The sequence below is a fragment of the Haliotis cracherodii genome, unplaced genomic scaffold, assembly GCF_022045235.1.
Source record: "Haliotis cracherodii isolate W230 unplaced genomic scaffold, xgHalCrac1.p SCAF_3, whole genome shotgun sequence".
NCBI lineage: Eukaryota > Metazoa > Mollusca > Gastropoda > Lepetellida > Haliotidae > Haliotis > Haliotis cracherodii.
The window spans coordinates 7,192,466-7,212,877 of record NW_027266286.1 but is presented as its reverse complement, the minus strand read 5'-3'; the positions used below and the strand labels follow the sequence as shown (position 1 = coordinate 7,212,877).

At 39.2% G+C, this 20,412-nt stretch overlaps 1 protein-coding gene across 1 annotated transcript; it reads left to right on the top strand.

The window, feature by feature from the left end:
* Nucleotides 1–1,039: 1,039 nt before the first annotated feature.
* Nucleotides 1,040–15,718, top strand: LOC139473709 (uncharacterized). The gene is made up of 12 exons (XM_071256429.1): nucleotides 1,040–1,329; nucleotides 2,329–2,488; nucleotides 6,868–7,038; nucleotides 7,948–8,039; nucleotides 8,998–9,221; nucleotides 10,274–10,524; nucleotides 10,856–11,078; nucleotides 11,550–11,645; nucleotides 12,068–12,279; nucleotides 13,342–13,542; nucleotides 14,708–14,882; nucleotides 15,603–15,718. Exons 1-12 carry the CDS (start codon nucleotides 1,040–1,042, stop codon nucleotides 15,716–15,718), a joined length of 2,211 nt encoding a protein of 736 aa, XP_071112530.1.
* The last annotated feature ends 4,694 nt before the right edge of the window (nucleotides 15,719–20,412 follow it).

Sequence of the window (20,412 nt, the reverse complement as noted above, 5' to 3'; positions counted from 1 at the left end):
ATTACAAATGGACTGTACATGATCAAATTGGATCCAAAACAATAAGTCTGTGGTTGAGTTATCAACGATTCAAACATGTTGCAACACCTTTGTCAAGATACCTTTGTCACCGTTCTGATAACTGCAGGCGTCGAAATTAACGATACATGACACCATGTGTTCTTGAAGGCAATCGTGTTGGAGATGGTGGCATTATGATCTGGGTTGGTATAACGACTTCAGGAAGGACTGTAATTGGTGAGAATTTTTATGCTGCAAGATACCTGAGTGGTATTTTGCAAATGGCTGATAAGGCAATACCACATGTTGCTGGAGTATCTGACTGAGAACGATGGTGATGTGTTGCCCTGACCTGCACGATTACCTGATCGAACATGTCTGGGATGAAATGGAACCACGTCTCCCTGATCCTCAAACAACGTTTCAGAAACTCGGACGTAACCTTTCTCAGGGTGTGGAATGCCAATTTCCAGGTCGTTCTTCAACGTTTAGTGGTCTCAATGACGCGAAGGTATGTGGCGTGCATCAATGCTGCAGGTGAACACGCTGGCTACTGACTGTGAGCTTTGCCTCTGAATCCCATCGTGTGACATATGCCATAAGGACTGCATATGGAGTGTTCCTTCAGTTCGTTCCATGTGGCAAAATTCCATCCACAGCAAAAATGACCGATTATTTTTGTATGGGACAATATCGTGTGCCTTAGTTAATTTGCTGGTTATTGCATATTTTCATTGACGCATTCATGTGTAATTACACAGCTGTTTTGTTTCTTGTCCCCAATGGAATCTGTTTAGGCAGATGTTCGAGGCTAGAGTCTCTGGCGTTAGCGTTTTGTTTTATGAATAACTAATTGGTTGTGTTGGGTACAATATTTATGGACGGATAATGTTGTGTTGAAATGGTTATTTCTTGAAATGTCAGTCCCTTGAAGTTACAAGATTTATCCCAGAAGGAAAACGGGTCACGGCACAATATATATGCAAGCAATTATAGATAAGATTCAGTCTCAGTGCTGCCTTTGTGTCGTCCCCACACAATGCCTCTGCTTCTCCTCTTCGTTCCCCTAGTGGTGGGGGACTACCCCTTTAGAAATACCTCTCTACCCTGGGACGACAGAGTTAATGACCTCGTAGGTCGACTCACCCTCGACGAGATCATACTACAAATGTCACGTGGGGGTGAAGGTGCTCAAGCTGGGCCCGCCCCTGCTATACCCCGCCTGGGTATCAAACCATATTCCTGGGATACGGAGTGTCTCCGAGGGGACGTTGGGGCTGGAGACGCAACCTCCTTTCCCCAGGCCATAGGACTTGGAGCCTCATTTAGGTAAGACCACCACAGTACAAACACATACACAATTACTCTTTTCTTCATAATGTTGCACGATGTAGGTTAGGTACTAATGATAAAAATGATAATCTTACTTCAATGACAAAATCAGTCAATTTTTTTTTAAATTGGGAGTGGGAGGGGGGGGGGGGGGGGTGGGGGTATTCATGTCCACATATGCTGTGATATATATGAGATAATTCATTTAGTCATAACATCTAAGTAACTGTACGTTAAAGTCGGTTTTTCAGTTTCAAACATAATTGTCTGTAACTGAAGCTATCGGTATGTCTTTGATTTGTAACGTTCAGTAAAATGCCTGGCAAAAGTGGTAAATGTAACAATAAACTTATCTCAAGACGTTATGAGAAGAGGGGTGGCTATACCTTTATTGTCAAACAGTATTCCATCAGACCAAGCCAACATTTGAGGTATAATCGAACATGATCCTGCTACGGCTTGTGCTGAGGACGATCACCTTTTTTGTGCACACCTAGTATATATATATAAATACGTGCTTATGATAGTCGGAATCGTACTGCGGGCTATGACCATTAGTGTTTTTGCTTTTATTAACTATATGAATACAACGTGGCCCCCATGGTATTGATAGACATTTGTTAAGAAATTGTCTTCGTTGTCAATAATTGCCCTGACATCACCAATTAACACTATTCCTTGTTTAATAGTAAATATATAGCATCTGTACATACCTCGGACGATGCAATTTGCGAATTAAGTTGCGTTAGGTACATAGGTTACAGCTGCTTATATTGTCGTTTCAATAGTGATATGATATTACACAGTTTTACCCACATTTCCAAATCTTCCTTTACGAATGCAAATGTTTTATCGGTGTATTCATCAACGTGACAAAGGGGAATTTCTTGATAATACGATTTTATGCGAACATCAAAAAAGGGTCACTGTACAATGTTACTGATGTGTCAAGTGAAATGGCAGCAAAATGTAAAACCGTTTTGCCCCATCCTACAGCCCTGACTTGATATTCCGGGTAGCCCAGGCCACGGGTGAGGAGGTGAGGGCCAAGTATAACAACTATACGAAGTACGGGTCATATGGCGACCACAAGGGTATCAGCTGTTTCAGTCCAGTCATCAACATCGCGAAAGACCCCAGGTGGGGCAGGAATCAGGTGAGAGACACTGAAGGGAGCAGGAATTAGGTGAGAGTCGGAATCGGGTGAAAGACACCAGAAAGGGCAGGCATCAGTTGTGAAACGCCAGAGGGCTGCCAAAAGAGTATCTTAACAGTGACAGAAACTAGGCGAAGGACTCACTACCTCCAATGAAGCTCTTTACCTGTTGTCTTTTTTAAAACTGGGTAGAGACAAGGTCAAAATACAATGCGAAATCCCAGGAATAATCATTATGTCATTCTACACTTATCTTTGAGGTTATATTCTATAACACTTCGCCCAGAGGCATAACAAGGAATGTGTCATTTCACGTGATGTTTGCAAAGATAACTGCAGACCGTTTTGCAAAATGTATATTTAATCATGAAAGGGGATCCTCATGTATGACTATCTGTTTGATCTGTGTGACGTATATAAGTAGACTGATATTATGGCTTTTCTGCATCAATGTTATTACTGACCGTCCTTTAAAATGTATATTTACTCATAATATGTTTTTTTAAAGTAACACCATCTGTTGATCTGTGTGCCGTATATACTTAGACTCTATTGATACTTAGTTTTTGTGGGTGGGGAACTCTGAAAAATACATGGTCTGAATATATAGTTCACCATGAATTTTGTTTTCAATTACATCGGTATTAAATGCCAATGCAAATGGAAAGTCCAATGATCCCCAAAGCAACTATACAATATATGGTAATGAAGCCACAAAACCCTTTCAATATCCAACAGAAATCTCTGCATGATGCAGAGTCGACTATACGATTGCGGGCATGGGTTTATGAATCACTATTGAATAGTAATAATACCAGTAAGGTATATGTAAATGTTTTCATAAACTACGTTTGCCTCTAATATATCTATAGAGTACTAGTTCTTTTCATGAATGGAGCCATCTTTCTTTCTCAAAGAAGATTCACGCAAGGACTTTATGGGAAAAAAAACCATGAAATAAACGATTATGCTTCAATGTCTGCTATTAAAACACATTGTTTCATGGTGTTTTCCTGCTATCATCTGTAATAACTTAAAGTCTTTCTTTATTATATGATTTCTTTATACTTTCCTTTTAACATTCTTTCAATTCTTTACATTTTTTTCTCTTCTTTTCACATATAAATGTCTTTCTTTTCTTAATTACTGCTGGGGCTATTGGGTAGCCTAATGGTTAAAGCGTTCGCACGTCACGCTGAAGACCCGGGTTTGATTCTCGACATGGGTACAATGTGTGAAGCCCACTTCTGGTCTCCCCGCCGTGAAATTGCTGGAATATTGCTAAAAATGGCGTAAAACCTAACTCACTCATTCACTTTATAACTGTTATTTTCAGATTGACTAAAATACAAAATATATAAACAATAATTACTATCTTTTATCAAATGATATATTAATGCATGATAAATGAATTAACCTAATAAAATTGACTACTTTTTAGTGACATGACATACTATGCAAATGTAAACAGAAAATGTAAACAGACGCTGAAAAACACTTTATAACTAAATAATTTGCTCTAAAACATGTAAACACGTGTAGATAATGATAAAATAATATATATATAATTTTTTTGGCAAACTCACCATTGTTCTTGGACATCTTTGAAAAACCCTTTCTAATTTCGTTGAATCTTTCATGCATGCTGCATGCTTTCTGGGGCCACACGGAAAATAATACATGACTCAAAGCAGTTATTCCCCTAATTATAATTAGTAAACATGAAGTTGGAAAGGAAAAGAAATGAAATATGAAGTAATACTTGCCAAAAACAAATATGATTTACATTTTAATACTTTGATAACAAAACAAAAAGAAATAACAATTTTGACCCTTAAATCATCATTATTTGATATTGATTCATAAACACATGCTCATGACATGGTCGGAAAATCGTGCAGTCGACTCTTCTTGTGGCTTGGATTTCCTGTCTCTAATATAGGCCTCCCCAGAGAATATCAAATGGTCGGTCCCTAAATGAAAACAACAAAACCCTCCACAATCATTAATCACCATCCCTGCCAAAAGAATTGAACGATTTCCACTTGATCAGGGGCATGGGGTTATGAACCAATGGAACTACATATTTGATATAACATCATCTCACCTCATCGTTTTGTAAGGAGTTATCGCAACCGTACATCTAGCTACTTGCAATATTTTAGTCACGTCATTGGGAACGTGTTGTTTTATCGATGTAAAATAGGTATATATACTGAATCGCAAAAGAAATGTCACCATGGATAGATATATGAGAAACCTTATTTGTCCAAATACTGCAAATATACTTTGAGACATATTAAAAAGATGAAACTTGGCAAAACTGATCATCAAGGTTGAAATTAAAGTGTCAAATGCTTATAAAGTGAAACACAACACTTGTCTCTGAGAAATTGGCGTAATAAGTCAGTATCTCGTGTATCCGCCATGTGCATTGATGACTGCCGTGCAACGTCGATAGGTGGAATGGATGAGGCGGTTGATGAAGGCCATAGGAACGCCTGACGCAGTTCAGCTGCAGTTGTCGGCCTTGGTCGGACGTCATTCAGACGTCTTTGAATCTCGCCCCACAGGTGCTTAGCGGGATTTAAATCGGGACTGAGGGCAGGCTACTGCATGGTTCTGATACCATTCTGCTGGAGGAAGTCTCGCAGTGTGGGCACGGGCGTTATCATGCTGAAACTCGTGGTTGCGGCGACGTGCCAAATGAGGTATGGCGTGTGGTCTCAAGACTCGATCAATGTACCGAGCTGCCGTGACATGATGCCTCTCCTTGGACCGAAGACCACAGGACAGACCCTCTGTGCAAGACCAATTCCATCTGTCGCACAATCTGACGATCCTGACGTCGGCTGAAGATCCTTGGTCTTCCACTACGTGGTCTGTCATCTGTAGTGTTGGTGGTCTGATACCGTTGCTGAAGCCTGCATATGATCCTTACGTGGACATGAAATGCATTGGCTACTTGCCGGGCGGTTTGTCCAGCTTGCAATCGTCCAAGGGCTAGGTGTCACTGATTTCTTGTCAATCTTGTGGTAACAATTCAATTTCAATTTACACGGAACTCACGTGCATCGGGTTACCATGGCCGTTGCCGTGATGCGTTTGGGCGATCGGTTTTTTTGTCATCTGCTTTTTTTATCATCAATTTCCTTTTTACGGACACGGTAATGTTAGATTTTAGAAAGTGTGACATAAATTACCTGGATATTTAAATGACAACTTTTCATGCAATGTCACTTGGGGTGACGTTTCTTTTGCGGTTCAGTATATATAAGCCTGCGAAAAATATTCTCGAACAATGTAACTGTCAATCTATGAATTATGTGATACCTGAGCACTGAATATACTCTTCAAAAAAAAGAAATGCAAAGCCAGATTTGTTTTTTTATCATCCAATTTCCTTTTTACGGATAAGGTAATGTTAAATTTTAGAAACTTTGACAAAAATTACCCAGATATTTGAATAACAGTATTTTATGGAATGTTACTTGGGGTGACGTTTTTGAAACCCTTGAACGTTAAAACTAATAAGCAAACAATAACACCCAGGCTGTAGACTTAGAATTCCAAGATCTGGTATTGGGTGACAGCAGTTCGTTTAAATAATACCATTACAAAACTGCGTCACCTTGTTAATACACGGGACACTCGCATTTTTGCATCCATTTCATGCTCGCATCAATATCATGACATACAGTACACATGGTGTGCATGTGAGAAGTTATGAGGCTCTATGTTTACATTTTGCATGTGAACAGTTAAAAGTTGTAGCTTGGTGTAATAAAATCGTAGAACAGGTCTTCAGCAACCCATGCTTGCTGTAAAAGTCGACAATGCTTGTCGTAAGAGGCGACTAACGGGATCGGCTGACCTAGTTTATGCATGTCATCGTATTTTAATTGCATGGGTCGATGTTCATGATTTCAGTCACTGGATTTACAGACTGCCTTCACATAGCTGGAATATTGCTGAGTACAGCCTTAAACAACAAACATACAACTGGAAATTTCCAGACAATGCCATCACTTCACAAAATATTCTTTGACTCTTTATTACAGTCTGTGGTGATCGGGAGTTTTACACATCAAACCAGCATCTAAATATAGTAACTTCCTCACAACTGCTCACATTAAATAGTACCATATTCCTGACAACTAATCACTGTCCAAACACAGTGCAATAAGCTTCTAATGAATCTAATGTTTTAATGTTCTAATGTTTAACAATAAAATACACTGCCATATATAAGGTAAATGAAAGGGGGGAAATACATATGAATTGACAGTCATATTTATATTCATAATTTTAAGGAATAAATACTTAATCGTGAATCCATAATCAAGGTAGAAATAGACATGATGAATGTCTCTGCACAGGAAACGTATGGAGAGGATCCATACCTGTCAGGAGTCTTTGCTTCAAATTTCGTGAAGGGTCTCCAGGGAAGCGACCCCCGCTACATCAGAGCCAACGCCGGCTGCAAGCACTTCGATGTCTATGGTGGTCCCGAAAATATACCGGTTTCACGGTTCAGTTTTGATGCAAAGGTAACTTGAGGTCAAGGTCAGGTATGAGAACAATAAATGGAAATGTACATTTAACTGTTAAAAAATACCCTGACGAATATTTGTTTTTTTCTGACACTAAGTATACACAAACATCTTTTCATTGTTTTGATTTTTCAGGGGTCATTGAGTGAGTGTGTGAGTGAGTTGGGTTTAACGCCGCTTTTACCATTATTCCAGTTATATCACGGCGTGTCAGCTTAATGTGGGAGGAAAGCACGAAGTATGGTGCTTACAAACCAAGAAACATAATCGGGGCGAGCTGGGATTGGAACCCACAATCATAGGTTTCTGACGTGCTAAGGGACGCTACACTGCACAGCGAATCGCGACGCCTTAGACGACAGGTCCACCCGTGGCGCCTGAAAACCTTGAAGAGTATTGAATTCGACTTGAAAGTGAGGGCATTGGTCCATGTGGCATCCAGGGGATCATGTGAATATGTAAATAAGTGTTTAAGGAAACCTTGAGCGAAAAAGAAAGCATGAATTTATTGTCCGACATTTCGGATCATCACGATCGTGCTTAACAGGGGAAATAATGGAGAATTGTTCCGTGTGGGGATTCCCCATTAAAAGTAGTTCCGGTCAAAAATCGTAAAAACGTCAAAAGGTTAAGATTATGGAAACAATGTGAACGTCATTCTTAAAGTTTGATGCACAATGAACGGGTCATGTGATCAGCAAATAAACCAATCATCTCATGGGGAATCCCTTAAACTTCAAAATAAGAATTTATAGAATATTGAAGAATATTTTGAGGTACATACATTGAAATTACGTTATAGCTGATAACGGCTGTCCTTGCCTGACGTTGTCCAATACCAACATTCATATAGTATTAGAATAGAATCATTCATTGCTTCATGCAAAATACATTTGTTGTTAAAAGGTGACTGAAACAGACTTGCACACAACGTTCCTCCCAGCATTCCGCTTCTGTGTCATGGCCGGCACCTACAGTATCATGTGCAGCTTCAATAGGTGAGAAATAACATTAAAGAAACAAGTATGCTTAAACAATCTTATTGTATGGCTTTTAGCAACAGAACCCTCCCTCCACCTCTCTCCCTCGATCACACAATCTAAAAGTCCTTATATTATTATATCCCTACTGTTATTGCTATACATAAAACACCAATAGCTTCACAAAAGCTTTCACAAAATCTGCCTAGGATTGAGTGCTAATATGCAGGAGCGCCCATGCAGCATTTGCAGTCTTTTAAGTTCATGAATGCTTAGACATGCTACAAGCCTTTCGTAATCATCTCAATTTGTTGTTCAGTTATAAATAAAACTATTATTCAACTAATGATGTTATTGTTACTTGTGTTAAGATGATTCTATCAAGGCAAGGCCCCATTTGTTCTCAACGTGCAGTGAAGCTCCATTGCTGCTTCTGAATTGTTATGATCAGCAGGAAGTAATGACACAGTATCATAAATGCTATAGGTCGGGATATTGTGACTGAATAATATGCTACTTTCACACATTCTTTCAGGCTCTTCAGTATTTGCAGCTGTACATACGGGGTTTTTTCAAGTGCTGAGAGGAGTGAATGAATATGATCATGAGGCAGTTATTTTGAAAGGCAGCTGTTGAATTTGTAGCTGGATACATTTTTGTACCCCAAAGTATGATGTGATATTGTGTCAATTCCACCTCCATGGAATTGGCATATGCATACAGTTTGGTCTTCTTCCAAAAGGACAATCCTTATCAAAGGAAGTCCGGAAAATTGATAAGTACAAGTCTTCATCTTGGACATTGTGGTTAAAATGCTTACGGATGTGTCCTTGAAAAAAGAGCCACTCATGTATGCACTCACTGTGATACAAATACTCCCCAGACAGTAACACATTATTCACTGAAATCCAAGGCTAGCTACTATCATCAAATAATGTGATCTTATCATGTTGACATTTGATTCCCCATTTTCAAGAATAAACGGAGTTCCAGCATGTGCCAACCAGAAGCTTCTGACGGATATTCTAAGAACCGAATGGGGTTTCAAAGGTTACGTGGTCAGTGACGAAGGCGCCGTTGAGATCATGACGGGTCAACACTACTTCAATAACTCTGTCGACGCTGCTGCATCCTGTGTGAAGGCTGGATTGAACCTCGAATTGACCTATCACGACGATCATCCAGTCTTCTTTTCAATTGGTAAGTGGTGTCGATGTTGAAAACACAATCGCCTTGCATAACCGTAATATTTATTTTCTGATTGTTACGTGAAAAGCACGCTTCACGTTCTGCATCAAGAGGTATTTTGTACAACAAACAACAAACGTGAGAACAAAATGATGGGAAATGAATGTTTGCTAAGGTGGGTTGTAGTTTTAGGCGCCACAGCTTTTGAGCCCATGACCATCGTTAGTTCTAATAGGCAATGAGAGGGAGAGGGGAGACTGTTTTTTCCATCTACCTAACGTTATTTCAAGCACAAAATGAATCTGCACAATAATGAAAGCATGGAATTTGGTGTACGTAGAAATATATCTAGACAGCTTAAATGTCCATCTGATATATATTACCTTCAGATGTTGATGAGATTTGAGTGAGTGAGTATGGTTTTACGCTATTTTCAGCAATATTACAGCCATGATAAGATTTGAAGTAGCATCAAATATCACAAGCAAACAGTTATAATGTAAAACATAACATGTTGCAAGTCAAGAATATCCAATTACAATGGTACTGAGTAATTATACATCAGTATTAACTATAGACCCGTCTGTAGATAGTGTTTACCAACAGAGCTGAGGTTGCACTGTTTGGTGTATCGCAAACTCTGTTGGCCGTACGTGGCTCACAAGCAACCCATGTTGTTCTCCAACATAAACAAATAGAAAGTGGAGCTCATTCACTTCCTGGCTGACCTGTGAATATTCGGGTTTGAATTTGGTTTCAGCAACCAAAGATTGTCGTTAGAGGTGACTGACGGGATCGGGTGATCAGGCTCGCTGACTTCGTTGATGCATGTCATTGTATCTCGATTGCATAGATCCATGCTCATGATGTCAATTGCTGGAGTGTCTGATCCAGATTCGTTCATTAATAGACAGCTATCATATAGCTGGAAAAGTATGGCGATAAGCAATATACAAGCAAACATTACACATTGACCTGCACATTGACGTAAACAAACATTTATTACCACAACAGACACATTGTTGCAAACATCAAGGCTTGCAAGGACACTACATGCATTTCAGATGATGCTGTTAAACAAGGCAAGCTTACTGAAGACGAGGTCAGGACCAGAGTTAAGGAGCTTTTCAATGTCAGAATGAGGCTTGGAGAGTTCGACCCACCGGAAATGAATCAATACACAGAACTAAACATATCGATAATTCAGAGTGAGGCTCACAGGAACTTGTCTGTTGAGGCAGCAATGAAGACATTTGTGTTGCTGAAAAACCAAAACGTCCTTCCTTTAAATCCATCAAGCTACAAAAATGTGTCGGTAGGTACAAGCGTCAGGTAAAGATGAATGCAATTCAATTCGATACACAAAACATCAATGCCACAGAATAATATGTGTCCTATATTTGATAAGGCAGAAAGGACGTAACCGGCAAAATTATGATGAAAAAGGTATGATTGGATCACTGAAAATCAGTGACGACACAGCTGGAAATATTTTGGAAACATGCCAAGATTGCCAATGTTAAGTTTTAATACTGGCAGTTGTTCCTTTTTCTAATAATTCGTCCCGGTATATCTTATTGCCTCCCCCCCCCCCCCCCCCCCCGAGTCCTTGCCTGAGTACATAAAAATAAATCCTTGTTGATCAGGTTGTCGGACCAATGGCCAACAATACATATCAACTGTTCGGAGATTATGCTCCCACTATGAACCTCGAATATACCACCAACCCATTACAAGGCCTACAGTATCTCTGGTCTACAGTGAGGTATGGGGCAGGCTGCACGGACAACAACTGCACTCAGTATAACTCCCAGGAAGTCCAGACAGTAGCAAGTGGCTCTGATCTCATTTTCGTTTGTCTGGGCACAGGTGAGCTTATATAATGTTGTTCGGAAAACTTAAACTGGTCTTTCTATTTATTGCTAGGTCCCCTTTTCTAAAACTCTATATTTGCCTTTAGTTTAAACAGTGACAATAAAATAAGAACGAAGAACGTTTTCAAAAGTCATCGTTTTTAAGGTGTAACATTTTGCCTGTTGTACTGACTTCTTGCGTACCAAGATACAAATTGATTGCGTTTTCAGTCACTGGTGTAAAACGTCAAGGTGAAACAATGTTCTCAATCATAAACAAAAGTTTAAAAGATTTTCCTCGATTTTACTGAACGTCATAGTGGCACATTTCATTCTCATATCAAACACTGAAATTAAATGTATTTACTACGAAAATAGTTCTCTTTGCCCTGGTCAGATTCAGAATTAGTTGGAGCTTCGAACATGATTTATTCTATTGAAAACTGGATCAAAAGTTGTAACCGATGTTCCATGATATTCCATTCAGGTCAGGAAATAGAATCTGAAGGCAACGACAGAGCCAACCTAGACCTCCCAGGGCTACAGCTACATCTGCTGCAGGATGCTGTCACCTTCGGTCAGGGTAGGTGGCGGCAGGACAATTCAGCAAAACTGAGACATGCGGTATATCACATGTTCAGTGTTATTTATACTGTAATAATTTCTACTGCAATATTACCCACCATTACTCCCACGATATTAACTTTTGGAATCTACTGCCGCCATGACTAGGTATCATTACCTCTTCCCAACCAGCTTTTGGTTCCAAGATCAACCAATGATGGGTTCCTCAACATAACATTGCCTGCTGCAAATCCAAACGTCTAATTTATCATGAAGCTAATTTCCCTGACACACGCAACAGTAGAGGTATTGCAAGGAGTACATTTGGTGGAGGGAACAAAAAAGGAAAAACAGCCAAACCGTGGCCAAAGTATGTTAACACCATGGAAGAAATATACTTGTCAAAGTTACAATGTTATACTATTTATCTACTTTTTCCAGCATCTGGTGCCAAGGTCATCCTCCTTCTATTCAACGCAGGGCCGCTCAACATTACATGGGCTGTTGAGAGTCCCAATGTTCAGGTTATCATGGAACTATTTTTCCCAGCACAAGCAACAGGCGAGGCACTGCGGCGAGTACTATTGGCGGAGGGACCGAACTCAGTTCCTGCCGGGAGACTTCCGGTTACTTGGCCATTGTATATCAATTCTGTAGGTTAACATGTATAACTCAGCACCATGTATGGTTACACTATTTTAGATTGTTTAACTGTATGAATGGCGGGCGCTATCGGTAGATCACCACATGCTTACCCTTCACACAAACTCCCAATCTCATTACAATCAGACCTCAGTTCTCGCTACCGCTAAACAAAGATCTGAGGACATCCCATTAAGTGTCACGTCTTAACGACCTTTTATCCGACCAATCGGAGCATCGCTTACCAGATTAAGAAAATGACAATCGGAATGTGATTTCTAATCATGCAACCTCGAAAACTTTAACTCCGAACGATAGTTACGACTAAATCCATACAATCTAAACTATCTTTTAGCCATTCCAGAATGTTCTTTAGTTCAGGTTTCAAATTTGTAATCGAGAATTTGGCAAAATATGTTTCGAAGCGAAGTTTGCCAATTTGAAATTCATGCCGTAAAGCACAAGAAAGCTGCCTTCTGGTCATTCCATTGGTCGGTCAAAGTTCGCGCAAGGTCGGTCTGATGTGACCCGTAATGGGATGTCCTCAGATCTTTGTTTTGCTGTAGCGAGAACTAAGATCTGATTTTAATGCATTGACAAACACCTGGTGTCATCACTGATGTTCACTGATACATTCATGTACTGTTCACCGCTATTACACCGAATAGAATCTGTTTTGAGGTAAATCAAAAGCTCAACCTATTATTCCGAGCTGACGCATTTTCAATATTCATTTAAAATTTAACCATATTTTTCTTAAGCCAAGAGCAATGCTGAAATTATTTCTTTTGCGTTGTAAATATATCCTGTAAAACCTGTACAACCTATTGCGTAAAACCTATTGCGCGTGTAACCTAAATATTTCTTTATACAGTATGTGATTGATATGATTTAGGACTGCCAGGATCAAACATACTTGAAATATGCACATGAATAGTAATACGCTAAAGAACGAACTTTAATGGAGTAATGGTCAAACATGCATGAACATCGCAGTCATCTTATGTCGCCTTAGCCACATGTTATCCTGAACTACGTGTAGTTGTGCTATCTGAGTACATTTTTTTCACAAGTTACCTCAGATGACTGACTACTCAATGTACGGACGCACATACCGGTATGCCTCCCACCCAGTTCTCTTCCCCTTCGGCTACGGTCTGTCCTACACCAGCTTCTCCTACGACCTTTTGGAGTGTCCCTCTCAGGTGACGGCTGGGGACAACATCACTTGTACTGTTTCACTAACCAATCGAGGGGCTTTTGATGCCGATGAGGTATGTATTTATGAAAGTTAAGTGAGTGAGTAAGTTTGGTTTAACGATTTTTTTGCAATATTCCGACAATATCACGGCGGGGTACACCTAAGATGTATTTCACACATTGTACCCATGTCGGGACGGAAACCCTGGTCTTTGGCGTGACGAGCGAACGCTTTAGCCACTAGGCTACCCGACCGCCCCTTTACCATTAAGCCTCTGATGACATGTTTCTTACATAATTGGCGCGACGGTCAACACGACTCTTCACCTGTCAGACAACTTCATTACCAATTTGTCAGTATTGATAGTACTGTGAACAGCTTAAAAGGAGAGTGGGGTGAAGGTTTGCTAAATTGATGCAGTACTAATCCCTACTATGAAGACCAGAACTTGGTACCATGAACCAATAAATATGCAAAAGAGGTCACTGAGCAGGAACTACAGTCAGGGGTTCTATACATGGATGCAATAACAACTTGCTCAATAACGACATGTTTCGTTATACATGCTTGAGTTACTGAATAAAAATTAACAAAGCATTTCATCTTTCGTTGTCTTTCAAACTTTCCGAATGATCAAGAACGATCTATTTCATTATTCGTCTTTCAAATATCATTAGTAAATGACGATATACATGTATGTATAGACGTATGTCTCCCAACATACAGAAAGGTGTATATATTCACTTAATAACCCATCCGGCAATCATTTGTTTCAATATGGAGAACATCTCAGCTATGTCTCCCTTCTTGAAAAATTTACAACCTACTCAATATCGAGACAAAAGGTCGTTGTAATGTCTGACAACATTAAGGACGTCACCTCAGAAACAACTTCCTGGTAAACATTTGATAGACGAATAACAAATGGTTTTGCTGTCAGTTTGACGCCTTTCCCAGTCCCGAATGACGGATAATGAACTCATTTACCAGTATTTGTTTTACGAATCTTGAATGACGAAAAACAAACAACGAACTAACTTCTAGTTGTCACAAAATAGGTGGTTCGCGCAGGTGTTGTATTCCTAGGCGAGTGAATGAGAATACATCTTGGACTCAAAAGTGTCCTTATGAGGCTTTTCCCAAAAAGATATTCATAATATTATATGAAGAGAGATCGGTAAGGACGTATGAATCATGCATATCTGTACCAAGTATTAGAAGAGAATTTCTTATTTCAGGTCATCCAGGTGTATATATCTTGGGCTATGGTCCCTGTGGCGGTTCCACAGCTTCAGCTGGTGGCCTTCAACAGGGTGTTTGCACCGCGGGGAGTGCAGACTCACTGGAACTTCACCATCTCGGCAGCAGCCATGGCAGTGTGGACTGATCAGTATGGATGGGTTGTTGAGCCAAGTGAGCTTCTTCCAATTTGTTATTGATTATGATTCACAAATTAGACACCTAATGTTGTATTACACAGTAACATTGATATCTCACAAGGGTCAGTAAATAATCTAATCTGGCTGTAGAAGTTAGTAACAGGATCAAGGATGTTTTTCGTCATGGAAAGATATCACAAAGTCATCTATCCTCGCTTGTTTCGATATATACCTTAGAACTGTTCGCATCCATGGCTTCTTTTTTGAAGATAGGCCACCATCGCTAAGTATCTTATCACAAACGAAGCACACAGTTTCTCTCCTCTTTTTAGAGACATTTGAGTAGATGGCTATAGGTAGTCTTGTGCCATTCAAGCTGGAAACAAACGAAGCTGTGGTTGTGAATGAGTAAAGTATATTTATCAAAATAGAATTGGCTTCACTCCCACATCAAGCTGGCACGCCGTGATTTAACTGACATACTGTCCAAAATCGGCGTTAAACCCATCTCATTCACTCACAAACAAAGAAGTGATGCCTTGATATGGCAGTAGGTGTAGACAATTTTGTCAACATCATTCAACCTCCTGATTCAATCATGTGTTTCCAGTTTGTCCTCAGAAACAAAGTTAAAACATTTCTGCTATGAGGTTCTTTTAGACTGAATGTTCCCAACTTTAGGACCATAAATAGGTTCAAAATATCCATCAAGCGTGGACGTCATGATACACCTTTATTTCATTGTTCTTTTCAGCTGCCTTGAATGTATGGGTAGGAGGTCAGCAGCCCAGCACCAAACCAGCCATCGATTCTAATGTCATTACATTCCGACCGACGATTAATGGACAAAAAAGTCTTGGTCGATATTGAGTAAAGCTCTTTCTTGACTCTCTTTTTATTTTGCTTTAGTTACTGATCATACGCCATTCTGAAAGGTGTATTTAGGATAATTCAACGTGATAACCGGTAATGACTAATTCTAGGCGACCTGTATATGTTAGGTCCTGGGAAGCTAGTGATTGATAGAATGATTAACTAACATTAACCTCTGTTTTTTTCTTTTGACGTATATTTTATACTGTGTATCTGTCTTGGATTCCTGTTATTTCATGTGTCTAGGCCACAGTAATTGTTTTGGTAAATATTGGCTACGTCGATGTCGCCACACTCAACAAAAGACGAGCCTGTGGTAAGCTGAGCCTGCTATTGTATGTAATACACGGGCACATGAAGAAATTGACCTGTGGGAGACCAACAATTTGATATTTTTGGGGGAAATTGTTTGGGGGATATTTCATGGACACTGGACATTTTCGAATGAATAATGCGGGGTAGGATTTTTCCTGTAACCGCCTTAGGGAGGTTACAGCAGTTGCTTAATGCCAATTGGCTGTTTTAGAAATCATGTATCTTCACTGGTTAATTGTCAATTATCGGAACAACTTTCTCCCTTTCATCATGTCTTTTTATCTTTTTTCACGAACAAGCTTCTGCCAAATGTGATTTATCCATTTATAACCTACAACATAAGGCTATTTATTATATACTTCAGTGTGAAAGACTGAGTTTTCTGAAGTTGAGAAAAGTGATATGTTTATTGCAGTGAACATAACACTTGATATTTCACTGCAGTGAACATAACACTTTGACAGAACTGTTGTCATACAAACGTTACTTCCCCTTGAATTGTCTCACATTGTCGTAAGTGTCAAGCCCGTACATAAACAGTTGACGTTCTTTTTAAGTTAGTTCCACATTGACAAGGCAAAATAATGATAGATGGTAATTTATGGAGTTAATATCACTTCTTGTCATTTGTTATTCTCTCGAAAATGTTTCGTTCTAAACTGTTAATTTTTCATTGAACTTGTCAATCGAGACAAAGCGCCTTTTTTGTTACTTGACCAGCGTGTATTCTTTCGCTTCCAACAGCGTCCTCCTAGTTTTCAAGTATATATATAATCATGTCGAAATGTATGACAAAGTATTTTTGTACCCCTAACTATTTTTTTAATACTTTTGTTTACATTTTTTGGAGTTTTGGCAAACACGAAACTACTTTTTTAGTCGCAAATACAAAATACAAGGGTTGGTGAACTGTCCCTGTGTGTCAGGTAGGGAGAATTTTTGTTATAAGGTTTTACATTTGTTATGAAATAATTCCTTTTTCCGGGAGAAAACTACACAAAAAGTATCTAATAAATAGGATATTTCATGTGTCGAATGAAATATCATGTTTCTCCAATCTTTCCTCCGTCACTCGATGACAGAAACATGATATTTCACTTGATACATGAAATATGCTCTATGTTTTATTTATCCAAATAAAATATCAGTTTACACAGTTTGTTGTTGTTGAGAATGTTCAGACCTACCAGACGTTTGGTTTTCCTTGCGCTGTTATGAGAGCAAGTGACTTAAGGGCGATTGGTGGAACGCTGTCTGCGACTATGCTTCTGTCATAGGAGTAAACTTTTTTATGTCTCTTTAGCTTCTTATATTAAAAATTGACGATGGGTAATAAAAACAATAACTCCTCATGACGAGGAATGACGGCTCGGGACTTACAACTTTAATTAATCTTTCATTCCTCGTCACGAGTCAATTATTGTCTATATGGACATCCCAAGTTTGGGCGTGAGAGCTAACGGACCATCCGTTTTCATTGAAAGAATCGATATCACGACAAGGGTATCCTGTCACTGTTATGTGACGCAACAGAAAGATACGGTACCTTTGTTTCATACATGACACTAAAGGATAAATTGTTTGCATGGCAGTAACTGTTATTTAAACCAATTACCCGTGGCATTTCTCAGTTTTGTTTGTCTGTTTACTTGTTTAATGCGTTAAACAGCAATACTGCAGCTAAATGACGGCGATCTGTTGATAATAGAGTCTGGACCTGACAATACGGTGCTTGACCATCTGTTGATAATAGTCTGGACCTGACAATACGGGGCTTGACGATCTGTTGATGATAGAGCCTGGACCTGACAATACGGTGCTTGACATCATGAACATCGATCTACGCAATTGAGATATGATGACATGCATCCAAGTCACCGAGCCTGACCACACGATCCCGTTAGTATTCTCTTACGACAGACATGGGTTGCTGAACCCGGATCAGTTCTAACCCGGAACGTTATGGGGTCAGATACAAAAACAGGAAACGACACCATAAGTATCCATGTACACATCTATAAATACATAGGTCACCTCTACTTATATCCTGGTTTCTGCAGTCGTCCTACAACCGGTCATATACACAGCAAGCATGGGATGCTGAAGACCTATTCTACCCCGGATCTTCACGGGTCGGGAAAAAACCGTGGAACACCAGAGAGTATTATTGATGGCCCTTGTATCAATTATCAACTTTGTGACATTATCACACATTCGTTATCATCTGGCAATACATCAGATACTATGTTGTACGCAGGGTATATCAAATACTGTGTATTTACTGATGATGTACCTACTAAGGACCCCTTATACATATTAGATCTATTACCAAACTATAGGAACACACCTTGCATTCTATTAGGAGGAGGAGACCGGTGCTCGTGCCGGTAATTTGTCTGATTAGTCGAGAATAATATTGCTGGTGAGAATAGAGATTCTTTCGAAGCCCCCTAAAATCAAAAGATACTGTTGTAAACAAATTTGGTCAAAGCCTCATTGACGTATGTATTTCCTCATTATGAATGGTGGTTGTGGTGAGGAAAGAAACACTAGTGAAGATACATGTTTTTTTGTCACAATGGAACAAGCTTGAATGATTATTGTCTATCTACAAACCTTTTCTCTTGTCATAAATTATTTAAATTCATACCAGAACATAATAATCACACCACCCTCGTTTGTACATTACCAGCACAAGCTGTGCAATCTGAGCAAACAGTTTCTATTCGTCATGAACGTTATATATGGGACGAGAGTTGGTGTGAGGAGTTTCGTAACAGATTGCATTCTGACAGTTGTAAACAAGTCCTCATTATGTGTTACTTAACTGACAAACAGCAGCATTGATACGTCTGTAGACGTGTTTTTACGTGCATTGCTACAAGCGGCCTCTATATTTAAGGGGAATGCTAGGTTACTGAGCGATAGTTCACAGGGTAAAGCATGTCATAATAGTGAACTGGAGGCCAGGCGAGCACTTAGATGGTACAGAAGCTGTAAAAGTGCAGCTTTTTCAATAACGTTAAACAACTTCTGAACAAATACAAGTCTATCACAAGATAGCTGCATATTTTAGAGAGATCGCATGATGACAGTGATTTGGAAGCACGTTACATACAAGAGTATTAATAGTACTTCTCAAATAAATATCTATGCATATGATTGGTACGAGTATTTTAAGATTTGTTTCAAGTTTCATCTTTGAATAAAGATGGGTTTAGAGCCACACTGGATGTTCATGATGCTGTTGATGAAGCAGCTCTGCGTCATGAGCTAGAGTCCACAATTACAGAACAAGAGAAACTAAATGGTAGGGGGAAGTGTACACGCAAAAATCACTTTCTTTCTTGTTTTAAACAAAACGCAATTTTAGAATTAGTTAGTATCAGTGTTTGAAAATATACACTCGTTTTTCTCAAAGTCAATGTAGCGAGCTCACAATAAGTGTGAAAATGTCATGCCGTTATGGGGCCTTCGTTTTCCGAGCTAAACAGGCCTGAGTTATCCCCCTTAGATTATGACGTAATTGGTGCCAATTTAACTGGGAAATCAGGCTTAGATATTTTTTAACCGGATATGTTCAAAACATCATGTAAAAACAGAACTGCCATACATGCATACTTTATTCAATAGGATTTATTCAACAGGCCAGTTTCCACGCCCTTGGCGTAAAGGTATAATAGTGCCTATTTATGAAAATGGCCTAAGAGATGATCCTAATATCTACAGAGGTATAAGTTTCGATAGTGTATTAGGGAAAGATATTTGCAACAATAATTAACAGTAGATTGAAAACTTGGGCCGAAAAAATAACAAAATATGTGAGGAACAAGCAAATGATGACTCCATCTTAAAATGTAACAAGAGCAGTGTCACATTTAGCGTTAAATGGGAAAAGGTCACTATTAAATGTTTGATAATTGCTTTGGACATGTTGAAAAATACCACTCGGAACATCTTTCAAAATATTTGATTCAAAAATTAAACCCATCCGTGTTTATGGATGCGAAATATGGGGACATTAAAGATTAGAGGTAGTAGAACCTTAAGGGCCCAAGATCTAGCATGTAAATATCATCTTGGTACAGGTATTAACATTCCCAATGTAATGGCTTTAGAGGAAAGTGGACGGTACCCATTGTTTATAAACAGCTCGATGAAATGCATTAAATACTGGCTAAAACTATATGCTATCTAATAGACTTCCGCGTAAAGCATACAAAGTGTTAATCTTGATTCAGTAGGTAGACAGAACTGGGCAAGTAATGTTAGATAAATTCTGTTTAGTTCAGGTCTGGGCTATGCTTGGGTTAACCAAGGTATAGTTAGTTATCGTAGACTTTTTCAAGCCAGATTGTTGTTCAGCAAAGTATGGA